The following is a 14,890-nucleotide window of genomic DNA, read 5'->3' on the forward strand; positions in this document are numbered from 1 at the left end:
TCTGGAGTTGTTATCGAATGGCCATTTCCCTTTACTGTTTTAAAGCAGTTCTACATCAAAACAACTCTATCAGTTCACTCACTCCTGCCAGCTTGCCCATATTTTGCCATGAGCATACAACAGCCTATGTATGCATCATGGGCAGACTGGAGTAAAGGCATCAGCAAGGCTGTGCAGCAGCTCAGCCTCTTCTCCTGTCACAGGAGAAGGACAGCTCGTACTTCTTTCATATTTGAGATGGGAGAAGGAAGAGGGAATTCAAAAAGTGCTTGTCTGCTCACTTTCCAAAGCCCGTTAGGTTAGTCCCTGTATCCCCTCGATATTCGCCTGTCCCTGGATTAAGACCTCACCTGCTCCACCTGACTTCACAGCTCTAGCAACCACCTCCGGGACCAAGGTTGAGAAGTTAACAAAACATCTTCAGAGAAAGGAAAAAAACCTCCCCGTTGCGTGTTTGCAACAGAGTGAGCCCCGGGAATGCCTGCATTCAGTAGCCACCCTATGGTCCAGTATCGCCACAGCCCCACGCCCAGTGGATTACCTGGTGACCAGCCCCAGGCGCAGACAGAGTCTGTTCTGAAGGATGAATTATGCTTGGCTGAAGTGACTGAGGAGGTGGAGGTTGCTGCGGCTGGGACACTGCTTGCGTGCTCTGCGTGTGATGGGGAGAGGGCGCTTCGCTCTGAATGATCTGCTGGAAGGTGGTCTGGTACATCTGCTGCTGGGGGAGCTGGGGCACCCCGTGATGCGGTGGCAATGCTGGCACTCCCGGCGGAGCCACAGCAAGCAATGGTATCGTAGCAGCCGACATATTTGGCACTATTGTTTGGCAGGGCAAGACCAAAGAAGCCACGGTTGTATGAGGAAGATTGACTGCCTGCATGGGGAGGGCAGGGGAGTTTGGTGCCATAGGCAGAGTGGGGTTCATGGGGAGGCTGGGTAAGATCACGGCTGGAGCAAAATACTGAGAAGGAGCAGGTATGGGGGGCACGTTTGCAGCAGGTATATCAGAGAGGTTTGGAGGAAGGCTGTCAAGTCCTGCCAGAGGAGTAATTGCAGGAATGACAGGAAACTGAGGAATCTGAAAAAAATATAATATCACATAAATTGCAAGTGCTTTCATTGATGGAACAAAGTAGTTTCATTTGCCATACAAGTACGTAAAAATCTCCTGTGCCATGATGATAATTATGTCTGTTTGTTAATCACTTCCATTCATTTCCTGAGGTTTATAAACAGTAATAAAAACTGATTTATGCTTAAATCATTAGTAAAAGAAAAAGAATTTCATTTCAGGAGGATGCTTTTATACCTCAGAAGCTTAAAACTATTTTTAACGCTAGCTTGAAGCCTTCAAGCAAATACTAATTAAAAGCTGCTTTCATTTTAACAGAAATGAAAAGGAATCGGGCCAGACAAAATGCAAACTCTTCCATGCAAAATTCAGTAAGAAAATTTAAAACCCTTGTATTTAAACAGGCTGGCTGCAACCCAGGCAGCATGGAAGATGCCATAAAAGGGTTTTTACAATCACAGCCTCCCAGTGACGTAGCAGACCGTAACTACCCTGTCATCACCGAAACAGCTTGGCGCAAGCTGCTTCACATCATGGTGTCTCTCACTAGCAAACACATTAATAGCACCAACAAACCCTTCCAGGCCAAGGAAAGGGTCCGTCCCTGCTACTGAAAACAGAAACAGGGCTGAGAACTAGGGAGGAGGGGAGGTGGGTGATGGGGAAAAGTGGTGAAGTCAGGAGCTCAGAAACAGAAAAAAATAGGCAACTTTTCATGCTCTTAAGCCTGGGATGGGGAAGAGAGTATGCCATAGGGGAAGGTGGAAAAAAAAAAAAAAAAAAGCAGTTATTGCAATTTTGTAACTGCCATTAACTGGATTTTCTAGACATGACACAGGATTACTCACAAAGGAGATTTTTGCTTCACCAAACAAAAACAAATAGTAAAGAAAAATACAGGAATTAGGAAAAAGCTATATTCTTATGGACTAACTAAATTGGCATGCATTCAAAATAGCCACACAAAAACTGCAAATCATGTTAATTATTAGCTGGAAAGCTTTACTCAAATGGATATATTCATGCACAGTTTTCAAAGATATTACCTGGGAAGAGGCCACCGGTGGAAGCTGTGGCACAGTTGAAATCTGAAGGGGTTTTAGTGGTGTACTGCTAGCTGCCACCTGAGAGGTCTGGGGTTGATACTGGGGCAACAGATGGGTTGCAGGCTGGATTGGGCAAACTGGCTGGCTGGCAAGCACCTGCTGCAGAGAAGCTTGCTGTGATATGGGTTGCTGGTAGGAAAGAAAAGAATAAAAAAGGTTATAGCCTGTATATTATGAAAGAACCCGTTCACCGGACACAGCCACCCATTTCTCTCTCTAGTTCAAGCTGCACAGTCAGAACAGAACTGTTGCTTGGAGCAGGGATGGTCTATAGAAGAGAAGGGCACTCCTAATTTAAACACTGTACAAGAGCCTATGTTTAAAACACATTTAAATGCAAGATACGTTACCTGAAAAGACAAGTTCTAACTGTCTTGGAAAGGTTATTTGTAATGACTCAGACTTTAAATCCCAGAAGTTGTTCTACTTGGCCCTGTAAAATCCCCACCTACTAACTTTAAAGATTCCTACTATGCAGATTATACCCAGCTAATCTTGGCATTCAAAAGCTGACTACATAATGTAGCAGGCATTGAAATACACAACACTCATTACCTGAGACATGACTAAAACACAATAATTATAGTAAAAGCTGGATCCCAGTTATTTCTGAGGTGCTGTAGTAACAATGTGGCAGCCAAAAAAGCAGTTTTACCATTCCAGGGAAAACAGTGCTCCACTGGCCTGCCAGATTTCATACAGTAGAACAGAAATAAAAAGCTGCATTAAAGCTGAAAATAATCAGTAACAAACTTTCACATCTTCCATGCTACGAGTATCTCCTTCTTCAGTTCCTCTAATTAATGCTGAAAGTACTTCCAAAAAACATCTGTTCCAGAAGCATGGCACCAAGGCACCATGTTGGCTCTGGACTGACCTACTTGGGACCACAGGATTAATTGCTTCACCCGGGCTCTGCAGAACATACAACCTAACATCATGCCTGATGGTCAAAAGGTAACTGTAAAATGAATAGCCAAGCATTATAATCTTCCATCTTCATCACTTCCACTGTAAATCAGTATTGTAATATTTTGCTCTGCACTTTTTTAGTAGCAGGATTCTTCAACCAGTGTTTTTAGGTATTAATACAATAAAACTGTAGAAGATGTATCAAGGAAGCAAGATGCCATCCACCCTTAAATAGCTAAAATTCAACCGCAACTGGTAGGTTTCCAATACAAGGATCAGTGAACAAAAGAGTATTTGGCGACTGGTATCGAGTGTCCAGGGCTGAACGCACCGAATGCCACAAGCAGTGCAAGACATGCTAGAGGTGGCATTGAATAACTCTGCACAGCACCAGCTCAGCTCCTGCAGCGTTTCTTAGTCCTTTCTGAGTATTCATCTTGCCACAGTAAAGAAAAAAAAACAACGATGTGGCTCCATACTGCAGTTTCTGCCATTTCAGGCTTTGGGAAAGCAGGGGCATTTACCCAATTAAAATCCCAAACTCAAGGGAATGGCAGCACCAATGTAAACAAGTGGCTCAGCAGGAGCTGGCCTGGCACTGGTGATGAGACAGAGTGAACGGGCTGAGATGAACCCCACTTGAGGCATTGGGGCAGCCCCAACTGAAGCCCCGACTTGTCCCACAGCACAAGCTCTGCTCCACCAGGCTCCTCATCTCTGCAACACGGGCAACTCCAGCCAGACCTGACCCAACCTCAGGAGCAGAACAGTCACACTCACATTGTGCTGGGCTGGAGCTAATAAACTTTGCCAGCGCACAGAGCGAGCTCAGGTATCTCGGCACCCCTGGCTGGGTTAATCTGCAGCTCAGACAGGCTGCCCACAGATAACTGAGGATTGAGCACGCTGACACAGGCTGTTCAACCCACCTCGACTCTAGAGGACATTGCAATAAAAGCAGAAAAATTGTGTTCATGAAACTAAGTAGCTTCCTTAAGCCTCCATTTTCAATTCAACTTGTTTTACAAAATGCTTGTGAATTGGATGAGGCATAGGGAGGAGAAAATATCCAAACGCATTATGGTAACTTTGCCTCATTATAACCTTAACATTATAAATGCACAGATATCCAAGTCTGAAAAAAAAAGTAATGAGGAGATGCAATATTGATCCATGTGTCTGAGCCATGAGTGAATATTCATACAAGATCAATACATTCCATTCTGTTAGACAAATGAATTTTCTCACCCTGATTTCCCATTCTTTTGTTGACCTGCCTGACCGTTCATTTACAAAAGACTGCAGATCTCCACTGCTCAGAGCATCATGCGTGGAGACTCTGGGAACACCAGACCTGCTTCTGTCTCTGAGGCACACAGGTGCTCTGGGAAGCTCTGCACAGAAACTTTATCATTTTACCTATTTCTGTAATAATAATACTGTCTCTGTTTTCTAATCTTGCCAGGAAGCCCAATAAAAGACTGACTTTTTACAGTATTATTATTACAGAAATAGGTAAGATGATAAAGTTACTATCAGGAATAGAATTATTTCAAGAGACAGAAACGCTGTAAGGAAAGGGCATGTCAAAGAAATGGAGCAAGTTGGGGAAATGTCTTATCCCAAACCAGCATTTACTCATGGGGGAAAATAAACAACAGATCTTGAACTGTCAGCATAAAGCTCCAGAGGCCACTCGAGAGACCTGTGAGGTCCTAAATTTGCATAAGTGTAAAATTTTTGGCCGAGAGAACCCTGCCCTTGAGAAAAAAATCCTGATGTATGAGAAAACTTCATGTAAGCATGTGTTTTTCAAGGAGACCAAATTACATTGTTCTTATACTGATGCTTTCAGAAGAATAGGGCATGTTAAAAGAGAAAGAAAGCAACCTGAGATAAATGTTGATAACTAAAAAGGTTTGGAGACGTATGATACATGCCAGTCACAAAGTATACAGATACTCCCCCACCCCCATCAACAGTTTCTACCAAAAGAAGCCAAGCTTTTGGTAGAACCACAAAAATGAGCCATGGATTACCACGTCGTACAGGTCCATGGCTGCATTCCTTACAGGCTGACACCACCTCTGCACAAAGAGGTGACTGCAGCCTTCACAGCTGCCCCTCCACTGCTTGAAAGAGGTGTTTTGTAAGTACCTTTAAGGAACACAGGTTTTGGGGGGAATTTGGTAATTCAAAATGCACAAAGAATTACTATTTGGAGACAATTCAGAGAGACAGATTCTTCTCTTGGTAGATAAAGCTACTGGCTGGATGCCTACACTGAACTATATTTAAGACGAATGCACAAGTCAAAAAGCAGCATCGCCGAGGATTTAAAGACAACTGACACCAGGCAACAGAGTCTCTTTCCAACCTTTTAGAAAGGTTAGAAAGGAAGTGTCAAATAATAACACAAAATTAATAAAAAACTATTTGATTTCTAAGGGCCAAGATAGTACACTGAAATCAATGCAAGGCTTCAAGACAACGCTGTTAAGCCACAAAGGAAGAGAAGTCGTAAGCTACATCCAAGGTATCACACAATTGTCCTCAAGCCTGTTACTCTTCCGTCCCTTAAACCCAACGCCCTTTGCCCCATCCCTAAGTCTCTCCAGCTGCAGTTTGATAGTTTCAAACACCTCAAACTTGCTACAGGTATGGGTTGGAGCAGAGCATGAGCAAGGAATGGGATGAGAAAAGCACTTTTCGGCAGCAGCCAAGCTCTCACCTGCTGGCTGGCCAGTACTGGCTGCGGCTGCCCCAGCTGCAGGGAGGCGACAGTCGTGGGCTGGACAACGGGGAACGGCATTGCCGGCTCCTGGTAGTGTTGGGGCCGCTGGGAGACCACGGCGGGCGCAGCCTGAACTGCGGGAAGGCCAGGCTGCAGGAGGGAGAGCACTGCTTTAGAGAAGAGTCACCCTCACGTTAAGAGTCTCTGCAACTGTTCACCAAAATATAATTGCAAGGGAATAGTCTACTAAGTACTTGGTTCAACACAGAGGGGGGAAAAAAATATGAAAAATTATCTGCAAGGAAAGGAAAATTACTTAATCTAAACACATGGATAAAAGTCGGCATATTCCAAATAAGATAACAAAACTGCATTGCATTTCTTTCTGGAAGCAAGTGTGCAGACCAGTAAAACCACTGAAAGCACACACACAGTGAGACTATACCAACAGCAATAACAAGCTGCTAACTGGGTGAAAAAGAAATTTATCTTCACGAAGATATTTCTAATTCCATAAAGAATCTTTGTCTTCCAAAAAAGCAGGTAATTTACTTGAAATGGATGCCAAGAAAACAAATAGAGAAATGAGAAACAAATTAAAACCACAGTGGAAGTGAAAACAAAAAAAATTAAAAGAAATTCAGATAAGGTTTGTAACAGCAGCAGTTCTCTAAAACTTCAGCTCAAACAAAGTAGATAAATTAAAAATAAACAGTATGTCAGACTGAAGCTCGTAAGCCTAAAAAAAAAAAACCAACTGCTACAGTTCCAGTTGAGTGCTTGTTATCTTGGTAAATAATCTCCCAGATAAATACAGTGATTTTTTTTTTTTCTTGGAAAATGGAAGGTTTTGAGTCAGACTTTTGTTTCCTGTGTTCGTTGAGATTTTCAAACCTTGGAACTTTTTACCCAGGTTATCACAGGAAGAAAAAAAAATACGGAAACCGCATCAGAAAAGAAAAGGCTATGAGAAATGTTTTGCTCCTGTGTAAAGGTTATTATCTTGCCAAACCCTCAATCACGAAAAAAGTAATGCATTTAGGTTAAAATTACTGAAACCTGTCAATGGAAAGAATGAGTCTGCTCTAAAAGAGTATGCTGCACAGCTCAATTTAATAAAAAAAATTCTGCTCAAGATATGCCTTTTGAGTGTTGTATTTAGAGCTGTTAAGGTAATGCTTCTGGTGAACAAGAAACGAGGAAGGATGCATCCCAGGAGACGTATGCACATAGGAAAAGTGGTTTCCACAGTGGAGGTAGCTGGCTACAGATGCCAAGGATGAATTTTTTTTCCTTCAGGTAAACGGAGTCATGTTTCAATGCATCCACAAAGTACAGTTCATCATTTCTTGCAGGCATTTTGGAAAATATAAGGTAAAACCAGGGAAAATTATGTGCTTCCCAAGTATGTAGGGTAAATCTGGATCAAGCAGGAAAAAAACATTGGTCCTGGATTTAATTTTTTTTCTCTTAAGTCAAACAGGATGAAACAAACAAAAAAAAATTAACCTACCACATCATTACTACAATTTTTACTAGGCAGGTTGCTTCCACTGCTCAGGGTAGCTGCGGTCACCAGCTTGCTCTCTGCCAGCACACACTTTAAAACAGGGCTGGGACCATCCAGGCATGCTGGCTTCTCCACCATCGCAGGATTCAGAAGGCAGAACATTTTCTACAACTCTTGCAGATCTCATGGGAGAAGAACTGGTCTTTTGGCTAATTATGTATTGTAAATATTTATGTGACAGAGGCAGGTCTAAACTTCTGCCCCAAGGCCTGCTGATTGGTGGGAGAGGTTGAGACACCGAGTTTTCTGGGAGTTGGCTACCTGGGGAGTGAGCATTTTCAACAGGCATCAAGACTTCTGACACGTTTTGATCTTGGCTAGACTGAAATAAATAGGCTAGGCATGTCTGATGAGGCTGTTCAGGAACCATTAGCTCTGCAGAGGTCCCCAGTGCCACCAGAGGTGATGCACCTGCTGCCTCTTCTGTAGTCTGCAGATATGCATTTTCCTCTCCTGATTCTTGGGGAAGGGACATTGCGTTTGGAGTCAAAGCCATGACGGAGTCACTGTGGTGGCAAAAAGCAGCGCGAGCACTGCCTGCCGTGAGTAATGGGCACAGGCTGGAACTGGAACACGGTGCTGCCACAGCTTCTGAAGGACACAATGCACTCATATTGTGCCTCTCACTGGAAGAACCTGAAGATTTATGTTCACTCACATGTGTTCGTTCTTGCACCAGTAGTTCCATTAATTGCTTTTGGTCAAGGTCATAACAGCATGAAAACGGGAGCAAGCATCAATGTCTGACTGGGCTACCAGTGCCTGATTTTGGAGCCTCAGTAACGGACGGACGTCACCATCTCTGTGCAAGATTAAATCCAAACCCAGAGCCAGAAAGGCAGTTAAGTAAGTGGATGTGTGACCTTTGTCACAACTGGAAGAAACATCAGACCCAAGAGGCTCTTGAACAAATGAAGGAACAATAATGCGTGGCTATATTGACAGTGAACAAAACCAAACAAAACAGTTCTCAAATACAAGCCTGGGTTTAATAATTGCAAAGCTACTAATGTAGTTCACTGACAACGGATTGATAAGAAGCTTTTTCACTGAAAGTATGACAGCTGCCAGTGAAGCATTTCTTCAGAATGGCAAATACAGGTAGCCAGACACCATCTACTAAGCGCACGTTTCAGATCGACTAGAAATCTATTACTAAGCAAGTCACCATTGGTAGAGCTGAGTGAGGAATATATGAAGCAAGCCCTGGAATCCACACCTACTGAAAACAGAGCATAAATGAGCCATTAAGTATGATCTACGATACAAAATTATTCTTAAAAGCTTTAGACTTACTCCTGAGGGCTGCTGGTAGTGCCCCAGCTGCTGAAGGCTGTGGGGCACAGCCTGGCTCTCGCTCAGAGGCGGGCTATACACCCGTTGGACAGCAGGAGGTACTGGATCAGGCAGAGATGAGTAGATGACACTTTGCTGGCTGCTTTGGGAGTCTGAATAAACAGTGGACCCCTGGCCACTGTCAAATGTGCTGTCAGCTGAAAGAACAATATTTTTTATTAAAAGCTCAACAACTCTGTAAGTTCAAGTAACGATTTTAGAGCAAGGTCAACATTGGTTTACATAATTAGCTTTTTTACTATCCTAGCCCTTTCCATTATATAAATAAATTATACAACACAAATGTTATTTTCTACAAAAGGCATATACTGCTTCTCTTAAGCCAAAAACCATCCCCATGGATTTCTGTGCACGATGATATTTTAGACACATTGATACTTCCTTTAAAGGGCATAAGGTTGACATTAAGAATTGTAGACATTTATAGATTTTGTAGGGTGAAAGGAAAGGAAACCCCAGTTGTAATGTTCATAGCAGATCATGGAGTCTTTTAGAGTTAGATCTCCCAGGGATGCACTGACTTTAACACCTTTTTTATTAGTAGCACTGAAAATTACAAAATTCTTTATGTTGTATGCTTTATTAGTTCAGCAAATCATACCCTACTTGAGTATATAGTGATACCTCAAGATGAAGAACAGTTAACAAAATTTGCAGGGTTTTAGGAGTACCATTCAGAGCTCTGTCAGAGTTTCTCATGCAGAGTGTTTGCCCAGCTAACCTGCAGAATTGCACAGCTATGGGTACTGGGCAAGCATCGTATCTTTTCTCAATTGGAAAGAAATCTTTTAACTATACCATTGGGTATTACTGATTTTTAAATGTCATTTCACAGCTTTTGAAGCCTGTAAAGTACAGGTGCCCTGTTTTTCCCGAGTATAAGCTACTGTTTTCTTCATTTGAGAAATGAGACAATCAAGACCATAGCTGTAAGTATCCAAAAGACAAATAGCTTGTAACAGAGATTTAAAACTCAAAACTGAAAGAAAACTGTAATACAGTTACAAAAAAATGGCTTAAATTACAGCTAAGTTTAAATGCTATTACTTTTTCCTATGCTTTCCATCTTCTCTTTTTTTCCATATTCCAAATAAGGCTTTACTTATTTGGCTTTTAAATAACAAATTATTTTTTAATAGCACTCGAGATGACATTTCTCCTCAGTACTCACAAACTATTCTCCCAACTGTTTTTTTGGTGTGTTTTTTTTGTTTTGTTTTGTTTTTTAAATTAAACTCCTCTCAACATTTATTCAGCTCATTTCTAAAAGTCAACATGGCCCTACTCTAAGAAGGCAGGGATTTCTGACGCATACACACTTTCATTTTATTACAAACAATTATTTAAGACCTCAAAGGGGCAGGAGGGGAAAGAGTATGACGGTAGAGTGCTAAAGTAAAAGCTGTGAGTCAGTCTCAGATTTTTATAGAACAAGATGCATTAAACACACTATGTTACTAATTTACATTTTTACATTTGACCTCAGGTTATTATATGAATTGATAGAACACTAATTTATAGAGGTCTTAAGCCTAACATTACTAAGAAAATGTTCTTAGTAATGACTTAGACATCTGATAGTGAATTGTCAAATAATACCAAGTATTCGTTAAAAGTTGAGGAGGAGTAGGAAATAAACTGGGGAGTTTATATTTAGTATAAAATTCTGCCAACTCATGTCCAACAGAACCATGGGAAGCACAAGGAGCCTCACTGTACCACTGGAAACAGAAAGAGTCATAATTACGGTGTTTCTCAAAGGAAGTAGATAGCATGGAATAAGTGTATGATCTGAAAAAATAAAATTAGATCAATTTAGCTTCAGAAAAAAAGGTTTGTAAATACTGCAATATTCTGAGTGTTATGCAAATATGGCCATTTCTCATATCTTGTAAGGTTTGTTTTCTTGTAGAGGCATGCTTGGTTATTTTAGTATTCAAAGCAGACCTCTCTATAGCAATTTATACAATACTTGAATTAAAGCAGCAGCTGTCTCTTTGCTAAAGATAATGCATCTTTAATTTAAATATGCTTACATAAACATCCAGAACAGTAAAACAGAAACATCATGATAATAGTTTAGTAGCAAAATACGTACAACAGATTTTATCAGAAAAACTGGCTAGAAAAAAAAAAGAACTCTCATAAAATTTCAAATCTTCCAAGCTAAAAATATCTGCCAACATTTCCTTCAAGATGTTTAAAAGTATAAATAGATTAAGACTTCAATACCAGAGCTTGACTTGGTAACAAAGGTTGATTTTAGGTGACAGAGACAGGGACAAGTTACTTTAGGGAAATAAAAAAACTACTTCCCCATGCCTTGCTGTTTGCTGCAGATAAGTCCAATGCTCAGAATTAAAATGAAGAAACAACAAGTTCTGCAAACAAAGCCAGGCAGTTTTTTATTCAGAGACAGACCAAAATCTGTGCTTGGAATTAAAACAGGAGATGTAAATCCACCCGTCTTGAAATAGCACAGTACTCACTCTTCAATCAGCCCCTAGCTGAATGTAGAGAGTTGGCAGATCATCGGCTTGTAGCTACCAGGGCCTGGACTAACAAGAGCAACCAACCACTCTGATCTGCCATAACTAAGATCAAACAACCCCCTTGCTTCAAGGCCATGGGCTCAGGACAAAACAGAGCCTGGCAGAACAGAGAGAGCACCTGCATCATGACCTAAGGACCCCAATAATAGTTACAGTGTCAACCCACAAGGGTCTGGTGCTCCCAAAACGTGCGACCAAAGCACAGTTGATATTTCCACAAAGCAGGGAAATCTTGAACTACATCATGTAACATTCAGAGATCGATTTTTTTTTTCTGCTGTAGACCTTTGCACAGCTTCAGAAAAAACTTCACACAAGCCATCAAGAGTAACTTGCAAAACGCAAGAAACTGCAGTGCTTTGCTTTCAGCAAGGTCTCCTTTTGAATAAACATCTCCACATTGCCAATATAATTTGAAAAAAACACCAGTCGCTCTGACCAGTTTGGTGCCAATTCAACTTCTGCAGGCTCTGAAACTGTGTTTCACGCAAACTTAGTGTTGATCCCACCACCTGGCACAGAAAACTTGTATTTTTTGTGTCTAGCAGCAGGTCTCCTTGCTTTTCCATTTACAAATATGTTTTCTGCATTTATTGCTACTGAAGGAGAAGCTATCTCTATATAATACAGTTTTTCTTGAAACTTTATTTCTTTCAAAATTGCTATGCATCTGTCCGAGACGCTTGTCTTCTTTGAGCTACTGTGCAAACACATGCACAGTATCTCACAGCTCATCTCACTGCTGAGCTCAGATTATCATTGATTTTTACCCTTGGACATTCACCACCATGTGCACACAAAACCAACACAAGACTTACATGCAACAGACGTGACGCTGGTGGGTAGGTTTTGCTGAAAGGGATGCTGGTCTGCCTCAGGCTCCTCCGACTCCGACAGGACATGGTGACCAGTGTGAGAAAGGTAGGTGACCTGGACCTGCTGCGCATGCGGTGCCTTCAACTTCTCCAGACATTCAGAGTCCCGACGTTCCTCTGACTGCATCCTGGGCCAAATTCTCTCTCTTCTCCATAGTATTAATGCTACTCTGTCACGTATTGACTTCGCAACTATCTTGAGATCATTTTCATGAAAAAATCCAGAGTCAATCTACAGAGGAAGCACAAATTTAGCAAGATTATGTGTGCATCGATGTGCATGCACACATGTGCACGCACGTGTATTACTCGAATCTCTTCCTAACAGAGAAAACATAAGTTTGAAATAACATGAATTACATATTTATTCTTCAAAAGAACAGGAACTCAAGAGCTTGATTTTTTTTTTTTTTAATAAAACTTCTATCCCTAATGCAACAACAATATGTAATTTCTAAGACCTGAATATATATTGGGTCAATTTATTCACCAGTTAACATCCATGGAGTAGAAGAGAGAAAGTTTAACTTAACACCCACTGAGAAGAAGAAAGTTTAACTGCAGGCTGGTTCTTTTTTTTTTTTTTTTTTTTTTGGAAAGACTAACAGAAGAGTCAAAAGAGGAAAAAACCATCTTTGAAAAATGCTCTTTGAACAATGCAACTGGAGTAAACCATGCTACCCCTAAATCAGAATTTCTTGCCTTATCCTTTCCAGTATACACAGTTTCCCAAATTGCTGTGCTTGATATCACAGCAAGTCATGAAGGAAAAGATGCCAACAGAATTTCATCTCAAATTAAATTCTCTTAAATGGTAAAGTCAGTCAGCATTGATTGACTTGTATAAAGAAAAGGCCTGTCATTGAGTCAAATGCAGACTGTTCACATTTGACTGAAAAGGAGACCAGGCTTTCTCAGAATTCAACTGCTCAACAGATAAAACGGAAATTCATCTTTGTGCTATTTGTTTGCATAATCTCCTACAGCGCAGGGTATGAATTTTAGTTTAATAACAACCTACCAGAGATCCGTCTGCTTTCCCTACATGCTTAACATGCATATTCTACAGACTTGGAAGCTCTTATATACATAGAGGAAATCTAAAAGTTTTCCTTCTTTGCTCTTCCCCAAACACAAGACAGTTTTACAGCTTAGATTTTTTCCATTTAAAATTAATAGGTGCAAAGCCGCTTAAAATACAGCTGCAGATGGATATGGGTATTTTCCACTGCCTATGCTCTCAGACCTTACTGACATTCCTGAACTGATGATGCAGCAAATGCTAACACCAGAAGGGCGTTACTCAAGAGAACCACCACTGAGGTCCAGAGAACCTTGTATGGTATTACCTAATGTGCCTAGTAGATTCTTCATGACAAAGCTTAATGGGAAGGCACTGAAAACCTGCCACAGTAACAATTTTTGCAAACAATTCCTATTCCTACATCTCTATATAGAGAATGGTTAAAGTTTAATGAAGACATGCTATTTTACAGTACCCACTGGTTGTGAAAGGTAACATCAGGTTGCAAACCCACCAGAACATTTCAAGTTCCTTTTGCCCACATCGTTTGGTCAGGCTGGAATGCCTGACTACTGAAAACCCACCAATAATGATAAATAATTCCCCGTACTCAAAAAGTCTCCTGCATTCTTCTCTTCCACAGCACATAAAGCAACACAAATTGATGAAAGCACATGGCTTTGGTTTTCCACAATTCACAACAGCTAGAAAAAGACATTTAGGAACAAATGTCCCCCTTTGCCTGTCCCCCCAACAGCCTCAAGTCTGAAAGCATTTCTATGCAGTCACTTAGGTAACTGTTAATGTAATAGCAAAACACAGGCTTCAAAATTATTTGGGAAAGGGTATAGTATCACAGTAGTTTGGCAGTGATCCTTTTAAACATACTTTTTATGAGAATTATTTCCTCTTCAAAACAAAATATCACAACTATGGGCCAAGTAACCTACAGAACTTCAAAATTCCAAATATTTCCATAAATATTTAAATGCAAAATATAATAGCAAGTAACTGTACCAGGGCAACTTTTAAATAAAATTAGTTCTGTAACAATATACTGCTCAAAAAATATTGCACCTACTGGAAACTAACGACAAGAAGACAGAAGAGCCTGAATTTCTCCCACTAAATTTGGAGTACATAGTGATGAATCCAACATAGTAAGGCAACATTACCAAAATGAGTGCCTCCTAGGCAGAACAGGAGTGGTGATGACAACATCATTAAATGGGATCCCTTGGGATTTAGATTATAATAGGAACATTTCTGCAAGCAGAAGAAAATTCAGACCCTTGACTCAGTGCTTACTGATTCTATGTCTCCATGACATTAGAAAACCTAAACTACTGCAGTAAAAACATCGTTAAAATACGAGTTCAAGGACTATATAGTGAAACTGGAACTTGAAATAGTTTCTCTAACAAAACTCCACAAGTTACGAAGATACAGAAATTCACCAAGTTAAACTTATCTGTTAAATCCAAAGCTTATTCCTAATTCTGTGCAGTAGGCTTGAATCTAGGTTCCTATTTATGTTTGGTGATACAAGTGGCTGACCACAGACTTTCCTCATCTACATTCTTCCTAAGTAACACTGACAGAAAAGATGAAGTGTTTTGAAGAATTCAGTGCAGAATGTTTCGTGATCAAACTTTTGAACTCTTTTAGTATATCAAGCTGCTGTCT

The 14,890-nt window shown here is 40.7% G+C and overlaps 1 protein-coding gene across 9 annotated transcripts in view; it reads right to left on the minus strand.

The window, feature by feature from the left end:
* WNK2 (WNK lysine deficient protein kinase 2) overlaps positions 1-14,890 on the minus strand; it is a 116,768-nt gene that overhangs the window by 45,919 nt on the left and 55,959 nt on the right. For 8 of the 9 annotated variants that reach the window (XM_087743516.1, XM_087743513.1, XM_087743515.1 and 5 more), the window contains exons 8-12: positions 12,124-12,412; positions 8,694-8,890; positions 5,825-5,977; positions 2,122-2,310; positions 542-1,081 (exon numbers count right to left, since the gene is read on the minus strand). In XM_087743516.1, coding sequence (XP_087599642.1) covers positions 542-1,081; positions 2,122-2,310; positions 5,825-5,977; positions 8,694-8,890; positions 12,124-12,412 — 1,368 coding nt within the window. The remainder of the gene's footprint in view (positions 1-541; positions 1,082-2,121; positions 2,311-5,824; positions 5,978-8,693; positions 8,891-12,123; positions 12,413-14,890) is intronic. The other variant, XM_087743512.1, reaches the window with a different exon arrangement.

Source organism: Nipponia nippon, unplaced genomic scaffold (genome assembly GCF_047370975.1).
Source record: "Nipponia nippon isolate SJK-2023a ecotype South Korea unplaced genomic scaffold, ASM4737097v1 scaffold_9, whole genome shotgun sequence".
Taxonomy (NCBI): domain Eukaryota; kingdom Metazoa; phylum Chordata; class Aves; order Pelecaniformes; family Threskiornithidae; genus Nipponia; species Nipponia nippon.